Genomic DNA, 18,713 nt, shown 5'->3' with positions numbered 1-18,713 from the left:
CTCTTGACTCTCTGCCTCTGTGCAATCTGACTGCTTGTCATCCAGATTTATGGGATACAATTTTCTCCATTGGAAAGACCATCGTTCTTGATGCCCGCCACAAACTCCATATCCTCAACAGCGTTTCCATCCCGCATCCACGCCCATTGTCTCAGGTTGAAACAGACTGTTGGGAGGCTCGCCATCCTATTTGACCACAAGTTGAGCTTCTAACCCCATAGCCTCTTCATCAAAAAGACCGCCAACTTCCACCTCAGTAACAAAGTCTATCTCCACCTCTACATTAGCCTATCTGCTGCTGAAACCCTCATCCATCACCTCCATATTTTATTCCCATGCTGTTCTGATTAGCATCCCATCATCCACGCTCTGTAAACTTCAGCTCATCAAAAACTCTGCTGCACATATCCTACATTACACAAAATCCTGCTCGCTCATCACCCCTGTCCTTGGTAATCTAAATTTTCTGCTGGTCTTCCAAAATTTTAAATTCCCATCCTTATATTTAAATTCCACCATTGCCTTGCCTTTCTCTATCTCTATCTCTGGCTTCCTCCAATGCCCCTAATCCCACCCCACCCCTTGAACTTTCTGTTCTTTGGCCTTGTGCATTCTCTTCCCATCTCTCCTTTCACCCCTTCATGGCAACTGCATCTTCACCCACCTAGGCCCTACACTCTGATTTACTTCCCCTCCTTAGTACCCACCTCTTTGATCAATCTTTTAGTCACACCTTCCAATATCTTCTTCTTTGGCTCTGGATCTATTTTTTCCCCTATGCCTCTATGAAGCATATTGGGCATTTTCTATGTTAAAGGCACTATATAAATGCATGTTCTTGTTAAACGTGCTGCATCACTATATCATTCGTAGTGCAACCTCTTTGATCTCATTAGCAAATATGATTTAGGGTACAGGAAAGACGTCTTGCACGTAAAGAATGTATTTCAGGATTAACAAAACAAGAATTGAAATGAACAATAATTTGCTAATATCCATTTGTAACACTGACTTACCGTTCATTTTCTTCTCTGTGGTTTGCAACCAATCCATTCAGCAGCATATCCGCAAAGCTCTTTGCTTTTTCTGACAGGCCATGCTTTATGTCCTCACAATCCAATCGCACCATATGAAAGTGGGCAACTTTTGGCAGCAACGAGATCTCCACTGCCAAGCGACGAAATTGTTCTATGAACTTAACAGAAATTACCGAATTATTGAGATGTAAAGAGAAAACTACTAGGTTTTTACTGGATATAAAAAATTGCTGCCAACAAGTTAATATTACATTAAAGATTTACTGTTACTTTTCTTCTCCTCTGCTACTAATTTCTCTCTCTGTCTTCTTCTCCCAATCTTTTTACTTCTCTCTTCTCCTGAAGTCAATCAGTCCTGTAGCAATATGGCACTTTGACATCTCTTTCAAGTGGCTGTTCTTCATGTGTGAGCTCAGGCAGTGAAAGCTGTCAGGTTCTAAGATTGTAGAGAGCATCACAGCAGAAGTAAAACCTGTTCTCACCCAATGACCGTGCATAATTTCAGGCAAGACGCACGGAATACTGATCAAGAGCAAGAACCAGAACCAGAAGTTACTTTTTACTTCCCCTCCTTAGTACTCACCTCCTTGATCAAGCTTTTAGTCACCCCTTATAATATCTTCTTCTTTTGCTCTGGATCCATTTTTTTCCCCTACGGCTGTGTGAAGCACATTGGGGCATTTCCTACGTTAAGGCACTATATAAATGCATGCTTTTGTCAAAAGTGTTGCATCACTATATCATTTGTGGCGCAATCTGAATATCCCAGGACATAAAGCATGGCCTGTGCAGAGGCCAATTGTGGCAGCCCCACCACCTCCTTGACTGAAAGCTAACAGCACAAACCAGGGATGAAACCTGGAATGTTTCTGATCTGTATGACTAAGTACCACATTATTCATCAAATCATGAGAGCTCATATTTAATTTTATTGCTGTTCTAAATCTACCCAGTGAATTGTAATGCTGCCGTAAGCCTCCACTTGTGACAGGATATTCTTCCATAGATCAATTCTGCTTTTTGAATGAATTGATGTGCTATGTTTCAGGAATTTTTGCCAATTGGCCACGGAAGTGCTGGGTATGATTCATATTAAAATGTTACTTTTAAGTTAAATGGAGCTCACAAGGGATTAAGATTCCTACAGCAGCCAGAGTAGCAGAAAAGGAGGCATGTGTATTAAAGTTAGATGGACACATAACACTTCAAACTGGGGCTGTAAGAGTCAGTTGGTTCACCCCAGCCTCCTTATGGCAAGATGAAGATCCATTTGAAAAACAGAAGGAGTTAGTTTCTAGGGGACTCCACTAGGGGCATAGTAGCCACTTTAACAGATAGACCTGCTGCCCAACCCACAGATAGAGGGAGGTCAGAAATCACTACTGGCTTCCTGTCTAATGAGGACGAATCCATGGTCTGGAGTCATTTTCCGCAAGATCTAGTAAAGGACATAAAGGGTGGACAGTTTTCCTGGTCAGATTCAGAGAAAAGAAGTCCGTGCCCATATGCAGCAAGACCTGGACAACATTCAGGCTTGGGCTGATAAATGGCAAGTAACATTCACGCCACACAAGTGCCAGGCAATGATTATCTCCAACAAAAAAGAATCTAACAACTGCCCCATGACATTCAACAGCATTCCCATCGCCAAATCTCCCACTAACATCCTGCGGGTCACCATTGATCAGAAACTTAACTGGACCAGCCACATAAATACTATGGCGACAAGAGCAGGTCAGAGACTGGTTATTCTGCGGTGAGTGACTCACCTCCTGATTCCCCAAAGCCTTACCGCCATCTACAAGGCACAAGAAAGAAGTCAGGAGTGTGATGAAATACACTCAACTTGCCTGGATGAGTGCAGCTCCAACACTCAAAAAAACTCAACACCATCCAGGACAAAGTAGCCCGCTTGATTGACACCCCAACCACCACCTTAAAACATTCACTCCCTCTACCACTGGCGCACCGTGGCTACAGTGTGCACCATTTACAAAATACACTGCAGTAACTCGCCAAGGCTGCACCACCCAAACCTGTGACCTCTACCACCTGGAAGTACAAGGGCAACAAGCACATGGGAATACCATCACCTCCAAGTTTCCCTCCAAGTCACATACCATCCTGATTTGGAAATATATCGCTATTCCTTCATCGTCACTGGGTCAAAATCCTGGTATTCCCTCCCAAACAGCACTATGGGAGTACCTTAACCACATGGACTGCAGCAGTTCAAGAAGGCGGCTCAGCACCACCTTCTCAAGGGCAATTAATGCTGGTCTTGCTAGCGACACCCACATCCCATGAATTAATTTTTTAAAAAGACCAGATAGACTGAATGTTTAGCCCAGTATGGCTGATAAGTATGGCATGTTTTATCATTTGCTACAAGGCAGTTTATGTAAATTAAGTCAAAGTGAGGTGAGATTTACTGGAACTGTTACTCTAACAGACTGACTGTAAAATAAAATAGCTTGACAATTCATATCTGGTCTTGTTGGACTAAAGTGTTAATTAGTCCACCTTTCAGAAGTCTGGAAGATCACGTGATTGAGTACGATATCCCATTAAATGTAACAGGGGAATTTTGTTGTTGTATCCTCAAGTCACGCTATTGTATAACTAGATATGTGCAGTAAAGTTAAACTCCTGATCATAACGGATGCAAAATCAGCTTGCGGGAAAGACCAGAGATAATGAACCCGAGAGAATTCCGTGAGCAGACCTAAAATTTGTAACGGGGTGGGCCTTCAGAATATTCAGCGGAAGTGAATTTGCAAAGTTTTTTTTTCCTCAAGTTGGAAAAACCCAGAAAATTAAGCATCACAGCCAACAGTTTTAAGTGTGTGAAAAGAATAGGCAGTGAACAAATGCAGTACAAAGAAAGGGAAGCTATCAGTTACAATTTAGACTTTTTCCCAACACATTGTCTTGTGTTCATGCAAAAGGCAATTTTTATAATTAGATTCCAGTGAACTGCAAACTGCACTCTTATGCATACCATTTCTGAGATAGCAAGTTCAGGATTAACAATGACTTTTGTAGTGTGCTATCAGCCACCACAGGTCATGTGGGCTACATTTTCCTAACTCTTCAAAAAGTGGTAAATACCACCGCACCATCAAACTGGTGCATAAAGGATAAAACTGATGGATTTATGGAAAGGTAGAATACACAGAATTAGTAAGTGAGATACTAAAAGTCTTATTCTTATGGGGCCAAGAGAAATAATGTGGCATCAAGGGGTATGGGGAAAAAACAGGAATATGGGGCCCAAGTTTCGGGACGCGCCTAAAACAGCACAACCCGGACCTGGACGCCCGTTTTTCGCGCCAGAAAGTGCACCTAAAAAAAACGTCCCTATTCTCCGGCTCCCTGCAGGTCTTCTGCAGCCGGGCGCAGCGCAGCACGAGCTGTTGGGGGCAGAGCCAGGTCCCTGCGCTGAAAACAGTGCCGGGACCTCTGCACATGCGCGCTACAGTGGGCGCGCATGTGCAGTAGCTCCAGGCGCCCAAAACTGTGTGGGAGGGGCCCGAAGCAAGCAGCACCTAGCCCAGGCCGAATGGCCTCATTGGGGCTGCGTGAATAAGGCTCCTCACACACCCAGCTCCTGCTTCCTCCCGACCCAACTCGACCCCCGCTGCCTCCCCCCCCCGCCCCCGGCGACCCGACCTCCATGACTCTCTCTCCCCCCCCCACCCCATCCCCAGACCTGCGCGACACTCTCCCCCCTCCCCGGACCTCCGCGACTTTCTCTCTCCCCTACCTCCCCGGACCTCCGTGACTCTCTCTCATCTCCCGCTCCCCCCGCCCCCCCCAGTCCGAGACCCGACGCCACCTACCTGTAAATCTAGCCCGAGGCCGTTCAGCCTCCTTCTCTCCCTCCCCCCGCCTCTCCTTCCCTCCCCCCCTCTCCTTCCCTCCCTCCCCCCCCTCTCTCTCTCTCTCTCTCTCTCTCCTTCCCTCCCTCCCTCCTCTCCCTCTCTCTCCTTCCCTCCCTCCTCTCCCTCTCCCTCCTTCCCTCCCTCCTCTCTCCTTCTCCCCCTTTCCCCCCTCCCTCCCTTCTTCCCCCCACCACCTCCCCCTTCTCCCCCCCCACCTCCCTTCTCTTCTCCCCCTCCCCACCTCTCTCCCCCTCCCTACTTCTCCTTCTCCCCCTCCCTACTTCTCCTTCTCCCCCTCCCTACTTCTCCTTCTCCCCCCCCACCTCCCTTCTCCCCCCCCACCTCCCTTCTCCCCCCCCACCTCCCCACCTCTCCTTCCCCCCCCCTCCCCACCTCTCCTTCCCCCCCCCTCCCCACCTCTCCTTCCCCCCCCTCCCCACCTCTCCTTCCCCCCCCTCCCCACCTCTCTCCCCCCCCCCTCCCCACCTCTCTCCCCCCCCCCTCCCCACCTCTCTCCCCCCCCCCCTCCCCACCTCTCTCCCTCCCCCCCCTCCCCACCTCTCTCCCTCCCCCCCCCCTCCCCACCTCTCTCCCTCCCCCCCCCTCTCACCCCTCTCCCTCCCCCCCCCTCTCACCCTCCCACCCTCCCCACCTCTCATTCTCTCCCCCCCCTCCCCACTTCTCCTTCTCCCCCCCTCCCCACTTCTCCTTCTCCCCCCCTCCCCACTTCTCCTTCTCCCCCCCCCTCCCCACCTCTCCTTCTCCCCCCCCCCTCCCCACCTCTCCTTCTCCCCCCCCCTCCCCACCTCTCCTTCTCCCCCCCCCTCCCCACCTCTCCTTCTCCCCCCCCCTCCCCACCTCTCCTTCTCCCCCCCCCTCCCCACCTCTCCTTCCCCCCCCCTCCCCACCTCTCCTTCCCCCCCCCTCCTTCTCCCCCCCCCCCTCCCCACCTCTCCTTCCCCCCCCTCCCCACCTCTCTCCCCCCCTCCCCACCTCTCTCCCCCCCCACCTCTCTCCCCCCCCTCCCCACCTCCCCTCCCCCCTCCCCACCTCTCTCCCCCCCCCCCCTCCCCACCTCCCCCTCCCCCCTCCCCACCCCCCCCTCCTCTCTCCCCTCCCCCTCCCCCCTCCCCACCCCCCCCCCCTCTCTCCCCCCCCCCTCCCCACCTCCCCCTCCCCCCCCTCCCCACCTCCCCCTCCCCCCCACCTCCCCCTCCCCACCTCTCTCCCCCCCCCTCCCCACCTCCCCCTCCCACCTCTCTCCCCCCCCCTCCCACCTCCCCCTCCCCACCTCTCTCCCCCCCCCTCCCCACCTCCCCCTCCCCACCTCTCTCCCCCCCCCTCCCCACCTCCCCCTCCCCACCTCTCTCCCCCCCCTCCCCACCTCTCTCCCCCCCCCCTCCCCACCTCTCTCCCCCCCCCTCCCCCACCCCCCCCCTCTCCCCCCCCCCCTCTCTCCCTCCCCCCCCTCCCCACCTCTCTCCCCCCCCCTCTCTCCCTCCCCCCCCTCCCCACTCTCTCCCCCCCCCTCCCCACCTCTCTCCCCCCCCCCCCTCCCCACCTCTCTCCCTCCCCCCCTCCCCATCTCTCTCCCTCCCCCCCTCCCCACCTCTCTCCCTCCCCCCCCACCTCTCACCCTCCTCTTCTCTCCCCCCCCCCTCACCCTCCCCACCTCTCATTCTCTTCCCCCCCTCCCCACTTCTCCTTCTCTCCCCCCCCTCCCCACTTCTCCTTCTCTCCCCCCCCTCCCCACTTTCCTTCTCCCCCCCCCTCCCCACCTCTCCTTCTCCCCCCCCCCTCCCCACCTCTCCTTCCCCCCCCCTCCCCACCTCTCCTCCCCCCCCCTCCCCACCTCTCCTTCCCCCCCCCTCCCCACCTCTCCTTCCCCCCCCCTCCCCACCTCTCCTTCCCCCCCCCTCCCCACCTCTCCTTCCCCCCCCCTCCCCACCTCTCCTTCCCCCCCCTCCCCACCTCTCTCCCCCCCCCCTCCCCACCTCTCTTCCCCCCCCCTCCCCACCTCTCTTCCCCCCCCCTCCCCACCTCTCTCCCCCCCCCTCCCCACCTCTCTCCCCCCCCCCTCCCCACCTCTCCCCCTCCCCCCCCCTCCCCACCTCTCTCCCTCCCCCCCCTCCCCACCTCCTCCCTCCCCCCCCACCTCCCCACCTCCCCCCCCCCTCCCCACCTCTCTCCCTCCCCCCCCTCCCCACCTCTCTCCCTCCCCCCCCTCCCCACCTCTCTCCCTCCCCCCCACCTCTCTCCCTCCCCCCCACCTCTCTCCTCCCCCCCCTCCCCACCTCTCTCCCTCCCCCCCCTCCCCACCTCTCTCCCTCCCACCTCTCTCCCTCCCCCCCCTCCCCACCTCTCTCCCTCCCCACCTCTCTCCCTCCCCCCCCTCCCCACCTCCCCACCTCTCTCCCTCCCCCCCTCCCCACCTCTCTCCCTCCCCCCTCCCCACCTCTCTCCCTCCCCCCCCTCCCCACCTCTCACCCTACCCCCCCCTCTCACCCTCCCCCCCCCCACCTCTCATTCTCTCCCCCCCTCCCCACTTCTCCTTCTTCCCCCCCCTCCCCACTTCTCCTTCTCTCCCCCCCCTCCCCACTTCTCCTTCTCTTCCCCCCCCTCCCCACTTCTCCTTCTCTCCCGCCCCCTCCCCACTTCTCCTTCTCCCCCCCCTCCCCACTTCTCCTTCTCCCCCCCCCTCCCCACTTCTCCTTCTCCCCCCCCTCCCCACTTCTCCTTCTCCCCCCCCCTCCCCACTTCTCCTTCTCCCCCCCCCTCCCCACTTCTCTCCCCCCCTCCCCACTTCTCTCCCCCCTCCCCACTTCTCCTTCTCACCCCCCCTCCCCACTTCTCCTTCTCCCCCACCCCCCCTTCCCCTACCCCCCCTCTCAACCTCCCTTCTCTTCCCCCCCACCTCCCCTCTCCCCCTTTCCTTCTTCCCCACCCCCATCCCCCATCCCCTTCCCCCTTCTCCCACCCCCCCTTCTCCCCCCCACCCCCTTCCCCCTTCTCCCACCCCCCCTTCTCCCCCCCACCCCCTTCCCCCTTCTCCCACCCCCCTTCTCCCCCCCACCCCCTTCCCCCTTCTCCCCACCCCCCCTTCTCCCCCCACCCCCTTCCCCCTTCTCCCACCCCCCCTTCTCCCCCCCACCCCCTTCCCCCTTCTCCCACCCCCCTTCTCCCCCCCACCCCCTTCCCCCTTCTCCCTTCTCCCACCCCCCTTCTCCCCCCACCCCCTTCCCCCTTCTCCCACCCCCACCCCCCTTCTCCCCCCCACCCCCTTCCCCCTTCTCCCACCCCCCTTCTCCCCCCCACCCCCTTCCCCCTTCTCCCACCCCCACCCCCCTTCTCCCCCCCCACCCCCTTCTCCCACTTCCACCCCCAACCCCCTTCTCCCCCCACACCCCATTCCCCCTTCTCCCCCCACACCCCCTTCTCCCACTTCCACCCCAACCCCCTTCTCCCACTTCCACCCCCAACCCCCTTCTCCCCCCACACCCCATTCCCACTTCTCCCCCCACACCCCCTTCTCCCCCTCCACACCCCCTTCTCCCCCCCCACTCCCCCTTCCACTCCCTTCTCCCCCCCCCACTCCCTCTCCCCACCCCCCCACTCCCTTCTCCCCCCCCCGCTCCCCCTCCCCCCTCCCCCCCCACCCCCCCCTTCAGAAATACAGACACTGACAGACAGAGAGTGAGAGACACACACACAGGCAGACAGATAGAGACACTGACAGAGACACACTGGGGGGACCGTCCCAGCACGCTGTTGGAGGACTCCCGGTGCTGCAGTCGGTAAGTAGAAAATGTTTTATTTATTGATTTTTTTTTTAAATGTTTTATTTATTAATTTTTTTTGATTGATTTATTGGTTGATTTATTGATGTATTTATCATTTATTATTGATGATGGCTCTTTATTTGTAAAATTGAAGTGTTTAATGTTTGTAAACTTCCCTTTAACCCCCCCCCCCCCCATTCCCTACGCCTAGTTTGTAACCTACGCCTGATTTTCTAAAGTGTGGACAAGGTTTTTTCGAACGTACAAAAATCTTCACTTACTCCATTCTAAGTTAGTTTGGAGTAAGTTTTCACTGCCGAAACTTTGAAAACAGGCGTAAGTGGCCGGACACGCCCCCTTTTGAAAAAATAATTCTGTTCCAAAGTGAAACTGTTCTAACTGACTAGAACTGGAGCAAACTAAATGCCGAGAATTTGAATTTCTTAGATACTCCGTTCTGCACCAGTTGCTCCAAAAAATTAGGAGCAACTGAGGCCGAAACTTGGGCCCATGGTGTTGAGATAGAGGATCAGCCATGATCATATTAAATGGCGGTGTAGACTCGAAGGGCCAAATGGCCTTCTACTGCTCCTATTTTCTATGCTGCTCCTCGATATTCCCCCCCAAGACCGCAATTCAGCCCCGGACTTATTTTGCCACCTATATTGCACCAGCAGCTCACCAGCTCTATTTAAATGAGGCCTGGGTCTCAAAATAGCTCTGGCCTCTTCATCGCTAGAACAGGTGAGCTGCCGCACAAAAGTTAAAAGCGATATCGTTGACTTGCCCCTTTAAGTTACTACAGCTGGCGAAATACTGCAGCATCATTGGATTTCCTCCACTCCTAACTGAGAGCGCACATAGCACTGGAAATCCACCCAACAGTCTAGATTATTTTTGTAAGGCTTGGAGGTGCACGCCTGCAAAAAAAAAATTAAACCTTATCTTTCAGGGGCCTTACTGGTCCTATTGCCTGTATAACTGGTTAGAGTGTGCACATTGCATGCTCCAACAGTTCTGTCCAAAACTGGGATCCTAGGTACATCATAGGACACCTATTTGCATATTAAAAGGTGTTAACACCTGAAATAGGCAGCCCAGCAGAATCCCCTGTAAAAGTGGCAGCAGGCAGAGTGTTGGCATGAACAGGGCGACAAGTCTACCAACACCACTTTGTGCCTGTTGCTGTCCCATTTACGCTGATTTCAGCAAGTGAAAATTGGCCACAATGTATCAAATTCATGCTGACCCAGGAAAACAGGATGGATCAGAGCGGACAGTAAAATTCCTCCTCACCAACTTTTGGCAGGAATTGTGAAGATAGTGAAAATCTAAGCCAGCATGCATCATGCCGAAATTGGTGTTAGAATCGTTTTTCAGTTGTTGAAATATAATATTGTTAGGAAATGGTTAATCAGATGGTGCTATTGATTTCTCTTCATATTAATTTCTTTATATGAACTGTGTCTAATGGCTTTTCAATTGTAGCTGATCCCAGTAGCAGTTTGATTATCCCTTTTATATGAATAGGTCTTGTAACTAATGTGTAACATGTCCTTGAGAGTTCAAGGGCCCGAGCGGGTGTGTAGACACCACTGCATCTGGTAGACTATTCATGTTTCAGCTTCACAGGGTGCAGGTGTGTGAGATATTTTTATGATGGTTAGATGAAGCTGTCAGGAAATAGTTGTATTGATCAGACAGAAACAGCCACATGCGAAGCCAGCCTTGGAAGACTGCATGTGTCAAACGGATACCACCTAGGGTGGTGAAAAGTAACATGCACACAGATGGTTAGAAGGCCTTTATGAATTTCTGTAACTGTCTTCAGCCTAAAGATTTGATTGACAGATCAATCAGGATGTGTAAAACTCAAGCTATTGATAAATTGATGCATTTATGGGGAAACTCGTTAAACACATGAGGGAGAAAGGAATGGAAGGATATCTTGATGAGGTTAGATGAAGTAGGGGGAGGAGGCTCATGTGGAGCATACACACCAGCATGTACATGTTGTAAATACTATGTGATACAATTTTAGATTTACACAATATGTTTGAAAATAAGAGAGTCAGAAATCCTTGAGGTTATTTTCAGGACCATCTGAGGACAATTAACCTTCACTGAGCCTCTCTTAGTTCCCTCAAGTGGCAGTTAGTTTATCCCTAGACCAGTGCTGCTGCCCCTCAATTTTTTAAAAATATATTTGCTCTCAGAATGTTGGAAGGTCACATTTATTGCCCATCCATAGTTGCCTTGAGAAGATGGTGGTGAGCTTCTTGAACTGCTGCAGTCCTTGTAATGGTGCATCCACAATGATGTTAGGTAAGGAATTCCAGGATTTTTACCTAGCAATGATTAACAAATAATAACATATGTATAAATTACGATGATGTGTGATTTGGAGGAAACTTGGAGCGAGTGTTATTGCTATTGCTGCTCTTGTCCTTCATTTCTGTGGTAGAAGTCATGGAGCTGGAAGGACTGTTGAAGTAAGCTTGGTGAGTTGCTGCAGATCATACTGTAGCTAGTACATACTGTAGCCATAATGAACCAGTGGTGGAAGGGGTGGATAGTGTTGTGTATGCATGCCTGTTTACTGTGTGATGTCTGTAACACTGTTATGCCACAGTGAATGTACCCTTGTACTGTACACACCCTACCTGTACACCAGAGGGTGCTGCTGCTGCTGACCTAAGGGTTACCTGAACTCGCAGCTTGTTGTCCTCATTCAGGAGCTGCAAATAAAGGACTACAGGTCCACACAGTTTAAGTATCTTACCCTGCCTCGTGGAGTCATTACTAAAGGTGCCTACATACACTACAACTGGCGACGAGGATGGGATACGAGGTCACGAACCACACGCTCAGCATGTCGAATCTCAGCATCCTTCAGCAATTTACCAATGGGGAAGATTGGGACGCTTTTGTAGAAAGATTGGAACACTTAAGGAGACTGGCTGCACCGTGCGACTTTGGCGACCACCTACATGAAGCACTAAGGGACTCTAAACCGACGAGAGCAATGCACCGAATGCTGTCAAGCTTCAAGTGTTGTTGCAGCTGCGTCCATCCAGGTGAATGGTGAATACGCTTTCATTTTTCTGACTTAAGCCTTGTAAATGGTGGAGAGACTTTGAGGGTTCAGCAGGTAAGTCACTTGTCACAGAGTATTCAGCCACTGCCCAACTCCTGTAGTCAGAGTGTTGGCGTGGCTGGTTCAGTTAAGCTTCTGGTTAATGGTGCTCCCTAGGATGCTGATAGTGGGACGTAGTAATGGTGGTGCTACTGAAGTTCAAGGGAAGGTATTTGATATTCTTCTTGTTGCAGATGATCACTGATAGCACTTATGTAATGCAAATGCTACCAGTTATTTGTCATACTAAGTCTGTATGCTGTCCAGGTCCTGCTGTAATCTGGCATGGGATGCTTAATTATCAGGGGAGTTGTGAATGGAGCTGAGCACTGGAATTGTTGGTAAACTACCCCATTCCTGACCTTAAAACATCAGAAATAGGAGCTGGAGTAGGCCACAGGGCCCCTCGAGATTGCTCTGCCATTCAATACGATCATGGCTGATCTGATCATGGCTTCAACTCCACTTTCCTGCCTGTTCACCATAACCCTGGACTCCCCTATAGTTCAACAATCTGTCTATCCCAGCCTTGAATATATTCAACGACTCAGCTTCCACCGCTCTCTGGGGTAGATAATGCCAAAGATTCAAGACCCTCAGAGAAGAAATTCCTCTTCATCTCCATTTTAAATGGGCGACCCCTTATTCTGAAACTGTGCCCCCTGTTATGTATGTAAACTTGTATATTCCTTGTACAGCCACCAGAGGGCTCATCCGCCGGAGTCCCAAGGGATCCCACAATCCCTTGGGAGCACTGGTATTTAAGGAGGCCTCACAGGCTGGAGAAGCACTCTGGGGACCTGCAATAAAAGACTAAGATCACACTATACTTTGAGCTACAGTATCCAGTCAGACTCTTTATTCATATATTACACCCTCTAGTTCTAGATTCCCCCACGAGGGGAAACATCCTCTCAGCATTTATCCTGTCAAGCCCCTCAGAATCTTGTATGTTTCAATACGATTCATTCTTCTAAACTTCAGTGAGTACAGGCCCAACCTTTCCTCCTAAGATAACCCCTTCATCCCAGGAATCAACCAAGTGAACCTTCTCTAAACTGCCTCCAATGCAAGTATATCTCTTCTTAAATAAGGAGACCAAAACTGTACGCACTACTCCAGGTATGGTCTCACCAACGCCTAGTACAGTTGTAGCAAGACATCCTTACTTTTATACTCCATCCCCCTTGCAATAAAGGCCAACATTCCATTTGCCTTCCTATTCGCTTGCTGTACCTGCATGCTAACTTTTTGTGTTTCATGTACAAGGACACCCAGATCCTTCTGTACCGCAGCATTCTGTAGTCTCTCTCCATTTAAATAATATTTTGCCTTTCTATTCTTCCTACCAAAGTGGATAACCTCACATTTTCCCACATTATACTCCATCGGCCAAAATTTTGCCCGCTGCTTTAACCTATCTATATCCCTTTGCAGACACTTTGTGTCCTCTTCACATGATGGAAAGAAGGTCACTGATGAAGCAGCTGAAGATGTTTGGGCCAAAGACACTGCCCGAAGGAACTCTGCAGTGATCTCCTGAGGCTGCAATGAGTAATGCCCAACAACTATTACCACTTTCTGTGCTTCAAGTATGAATTCTAGAGGGTTTTTCCAATGATATCGATTTAGATCAGGCTCATTGGTGCCACACTCGGACAAAGGGCAGTTAGTCTCACCTCTCCTCTGACATTCAGTTCTCGCATCTATGTTTGGATCAAGGCTGTAATGCGGTCTGGAGCTAAGTGGCCTGGTTATAGCAGCCTCTATTTTTGAGCTTAAAGCAAGCTCATTTAATGATCAAATGATTTCTTCTCAATGGTCAAGCAAGTATGATGTTAATCAGGTACATAAAATTGGTGAAGAAGAGAAATGTGTAATCATCTATCAGGGTAGGCAGAGCTGATAGAAAGCCATGCAGGAATCCACTGACCGTGTTAAATTAACAGTTATTCAATACTGAAAACTTGTGACAATGGATACAACTTGTAGGAGGACAAGCAAAAGCAATACCACAGCACTGCAAGGCAAATAGTTGCCAAAAGGGGGAAAAGTAAAGTGCAAAGCTCAGTAGCAGGAGATTCAATAGTGAGGGGAATATACATATCTTTTTGTAGCCACAATAGAGTCCCGAGTGACAGGATAAGGAATAAAAAGCAGATACAAAAGCTTTGAGAGAATCAAAACATGCAGAAGTAATGGTTCATTTTAGAATTAATGACATAGGAAGGATAAAATTGAGGCCCTGCAAAGGGAATTTCAGGGATTAGAAGAAAGATTCAACAGCAAGACTTCAAGGCTAGCAGAGGACACCTCTCTATGGGCCCAAGTTTCTCCTATTTTTTTGGAGCAACTCGTTTAGTATGGAATATCTTAGAAATCGCAATTCTTTGCATTTACTTTGCTCCAGTTCTAGTTAGTTAGAATAGATTTGCTTTAGTACACTTTTTTTTCCAAAAGGGGGCGCTACCAGCCACTTACACCTGTTTTGCAAGTTTAGGCAGTGAAAAGTTACTCCAAACTAACTTAGAACAGAGTAAGTGTTGATTTTTGTACGCTCAGAAAAATCTTGCCTATGCTTTATAAATTAGGCGCAGGTAGCGAGAGATGGGGGGAGCGGAGGGGGGAGGGAAGTTAGAGGGAAGTTAGGGGATTTTACAAAGTATTAAACATTTCACTTTTACCAATAAAGAGTAATCATCAATAATAAATGATAAATAAATCAATAAATCAACCAATAAATCAATCAAAAAAAATGTAAAATTTAAAAATTAAAAATTAAAAAAAATTTAAAAATCAATAAATAAAAAATGTAAAGTTTCTACTCACCTATTGCAGCACCAGGAGCCCTCCAACAGCCTGCCGAAGAGCTGGTCGGACAGGCCCCGCCGCTGAAGAGGTGCTCGGGTGGGCCCGCCGCCGGGGAGGAGTTCGGGCAAGTCCCGCTGCCGAAGAGGTGCTGGTCAGGCAAACCCCACCACCGAGAGGTAAGGCAGGCAGGCCACTCGGCCTGGGATGGGGCGACGTCCCTTCGGCCAGGGATAGGGTCGCCCGGGGACAGGACGCGCTGGGAGGGCCAGGAGCTACTGCGCACGTGCACAGCTGCCGGCAATCTTTTTAGCGCAGGGCTGTAACTCCGCCCCCCATCTGCTTGTGTTGCGCTGCACTGACTATGAAACAGGCCTGCTGGACTCGGAGAATCGCGAGGTAAGTTTTAGGTGCTTTTTTTAAATTCTAAAAAATAGGCGGGCCTCTAGGAGCGCATTGTTCTGGGAGGACATCCAAAACTTGAGCCCTATGAGAGTGGAGATATTCCATAAAGTTACCTTTTAATATAAACTACAACACTAAATTAGACATTTAGCAAGATGGTAACCTTTCAGTGCTCAAGGTAGTAGTAAAAGTGGAAGCTTGATTATTCATGGCATAAACTTACATCTGTGTATACATCGAATGAATGTTGTTCTTCCATGAATTTCTGTACACGTTCATTGGCGGTTCCATTTATTAGCCAGTCATAATTGTTAACTATGGAAAGAGACATAGAAGATTCATGGAACTAACACCTGAAATAAACCATTCCCACCAATATTGTTATTGCATCATGATAAAAAAAAAATCACTGTTAACATAAAGCTTCTCCCAAAGGCAACCCCTTATCTGGTGAATAAAACAGATTTTGAACTGCACTTGGGTACAAGGCTTCTTCTTCAATATATCAACCAAGAGATTATTTCATTAAACCCTCTAGCCTGGAAATTACTGTGAGTGATGTTAATGTATGAACAATCCGGGCCGGATTTTGAAAGAAAGAAATAGAAACACTTGTATTTATATAGCGCCTTTCACATCCACCAAGACGCTTTACAGTCAATTAGGTACTTTTTGAAGCATAGTCACTGTTGTAATGTAGGAAACGTGGCAGCCAGTTTGTGCACAGCAAGCTCCCACAAACAGCAATGTGATAATGACCAGATAATCTGTGTTAATGATGTAGATTGAGGGATAAATATTAGCCAGATAACTCCCCTGCTCTTCTTTGAAATAGTGCATTGGGACCTTTTATGTCCACTTGAGATCACAGAAAAAGAGCCCTCTGTTTTAATGAAAGACAGCACCTCTGACAGTGCAGCGGAGAGCTCCTCAGTACTGCACTGGAGTGCCAGACCTAGATTTTTGTGATCAAGTGTCTGGAATGGGACTTCAACCCACAACCTTCTGACTCAGATGAGGGTGCTACCCACTGAGCCACAGCTGACGAAATAAAGATGAGGCTATCAGCGCTCACTGTTATTAAAGTGTAAATCGGACAGCAACTTCTGGCAACCGCACATGCGCAGTTAAACACGGAAATCAGGAAGTTGCTGTCCGAGATGCCCTGCTCCTCCAAAAGCTGCATGATAACGGTATCTCAACAAGCGACTCAGCATTGAAATACATGGAACAGTGTGAAGTTGCTGTTCTTACGTGATATATACCCACTAAACTCGCCAGAAAAAGTTAGGGCTTGTCCATTCCAGCATAAGTTAAATTTTAATGGCGAGATAAGTCTTAATTACTGCCAAACAACCTCTCTGGCACTGAACATTAACTTTCACAAGTGTGACGTTTCATTTCTTCAGATTTTAATTATTGTTGAAGAATTTAAAAAATAGAAACATTGAAATAAAACACTAACTTTTCCTTGCTGTCTCTTTTATCTCTCTCTCTTAATCCCATCATTCTTTCCCTTTATTTTTCTTTCCATACATGATTTGACATTGAATTAAATATTCAAACTGACACTTCCTGGTTCAGACTCTGCACTGCTCATAAACAATCCTTCAATCTGATTGGTTAAGGAAATACACAGTTGCTTTCCCTGTTCACAAAGGTCCCAGATCCGCTGTAGATGGCGCTGCGCCAAAATGGCTCTGTAATTACAGTACTTTCCAGTACAAAATCCCATAGAAAGAATGAGGGTAAGTGCAAGTGTAACAAACGGCATCGCTGAAAGCAAAATTCATTCCTTAATGTTCTTCTCTCTGCCGTGTTAATGGAAATGTTAACTCATTTATTTTCTGTTTCTCCATTGTCTCCTTTTCCAAGCAAACATACTCCTCCCACAAGCCAAGAAAATTAAATAATCTGCATCATCTACTCCATAACTTTCATCAATGACAGCCCTCTGCAGGACGTGCAATTCAATCATGACAGCCATTTTTGTCTCTTTTTTGCTCTCGAGATGGAGCATCATAAGCATGCAATCTAGCAGTTTATCTCAGAAAAAATGAGACTTATGCAGTTCATACAAGTGAGTTCAAGTGACAACTGAAATTTTCAACCTATTAATTTGGAGTCAAGAGAAATCTTCTGATACAGATATTCCAGTTCATGTCTGACACAAATAGTTGTGTCTTGGCTGACTCAATGCCTTTTATGAATGTTGCCCAACAGGATACATTTCTTCAAGCAATTCATTTGAGGTACTGGACCACCCAAACCAGGTTAAAGATTAAAACACATGTATTTGATAATAATGGCACAGTACATGAATTTTCAAAATGGTAGCAGTGATACCAAACATTTCCAGGCACAGCAACAGCAACAGTATACATTGAGGTAACAATTTTTAAACCATAAAGGCACAACACAGAGCCTTGTTTATTGATGAATTTTCAAGAAGAAACTACACAGATGGTTATTGAAGTTGAGCAAACTTCAAATTAGATTGAAACTTTTGGTTTGACCTGCATTCATTTTTTTTTAAACCTGGTTTAGTAAAACCCTGACTGTAAATGATGCACCCAGCTATATAAAACAAATTAACACAGAAAGTTAATGCATTTATTAAATTGAGAACAAGAATACCTAAGCTTACCATACTGTTGGAAATGTTCAGCAGCTCCCTCAAAGTTGTTTCTGACTGTTTCCTTGAGTGTAGAATAGGCCCACTTTAGGAGATCAGCAGATGGTTTAGCCTTGACGTTCTCAATATCACCAGTGCTACTGTCAGATAGCCAGGACTGCACTGTTTGAACATTCTGATTGAAGCAAAGCAGGAGACAAAATTCATTATACTGCAATTTAATAATATTAGGGGAAGATTTTCTTTTTGCGCTACTTGCAACAAAAACTGTAAACTTATTTGAGGTTAGAGACTGCACCGAGTAAATCTTCTTCCACTGTGTATTATTTTAGAGTATATGCAATCTAATGGATAAAAATAATGTATTAATTAAAAAGTCTGTGTCAACCCGAGTATGAATATGTACAATTCTGTTGTGAAAATTCAAGAGATGTAGGACTTATTTGTCACATTATTACTTGCATTATTAATTCTCTTTGACTTTGTTGTAGCATTTCAGTACCATACATTTTCAGTTTCATGGCTTCTCAAATAAATGTATGTATTTTTGTAAACTAATTTTGAAACAATATACATTGAGGGTAAAATTCAACTTCAATGGGGGCGCTAAACAGGCGGCAGCAGATCTGTCGCCCGTCAGGCACCTACTGTAATAAATAAAATCAATTTATTATGGCACATATTCAAATCTTTCAGATCTCTTCAGCGGGATGGGTCAATATTGTAGGAAGAAACTACCTGCATGGCATCTTCTACTTTAGCTATCAAGAACAGCACCGTCTCCTCCAGGTCTGAAAATGTGGGATAGAACTCCATTTTATCATCATCAAATATTAACTCCATCCGAAACAGGGGCATCTTGTATTTGTCCTCTTCGTCAAAAAGCTCAATGTAGGCCTTTACTGTTCTTCCGAGAAACTCTTGCAACTTAGATAGCAAGAACAAAAAAGTTAAGCCCCCTTTTAAGATCCAATCACTTAACCTTCAAAAAACTGAATAACTTGATAAATTTTCACATTGCATTTGATT

The 18,713-nt window shown here is 48.5% G+C and overlaps 1 protein-coding gene across 2 annotated transcripts in view; it reads right to left on the bottom strand.

Moving 5' to 3' along the window:
• Positions 1 to 18,713, bottom strand: part of dnah12 (dynein, axonemal, heavy chain 12) — a 393,315-nt gene that overhangs the window by 304,972 nt on the left and 69,630 nt on the right. The window contains exons 9-12 of one of the 2 annotated variants that reach the window (XM_070895275.1): positions 18,423 to 18,611; positions 17,697 to 17,859; positions 15,273 to 15,364; positions 1,017 to 1,195 (exon numbers count right to left, since the gene is read on the bottom strand). In XM_070895275.1, the coding sequence (XP_070751376.1) occupies positions 1,017 to 1,195; positions 15,273 to 15,364; positions 17,697 to 17,859; positions 18,423 to 18,611 (623 nt within the window). Of the gene's footprint in view, positions 1 to 1,016; positions 1,196 to 15,272; positions 15,365 to 17,696; positions 17,860 to 18,422; positions 18,612 to 18,713 lie in introns of those variants that run through there. The other variant, XM_070895274.1, reaches the window with a different exon arrangement.

This window comes from Pristiophorus japonicus, chromosome 12, assembly GCF_044704955.1.
Source record: "Pristiophorus japonicus isolate sPriJap1 chromosome 12, sPriJap1.hap1, whole genome shotgun sequence".
Taxonomy (NCBI): domain Eukaryota; kingdom Metazoa; phylum Chordata; class Chondrichthyes; family Pristiophoridae; genus Pristiophorus; species Pristiophorus japonicus.
The sequence above is the reverse complement of the archived record's forward strand: the minus strand, read 5'-3'. Positions and strand labels throughout refer to the sequence as shown.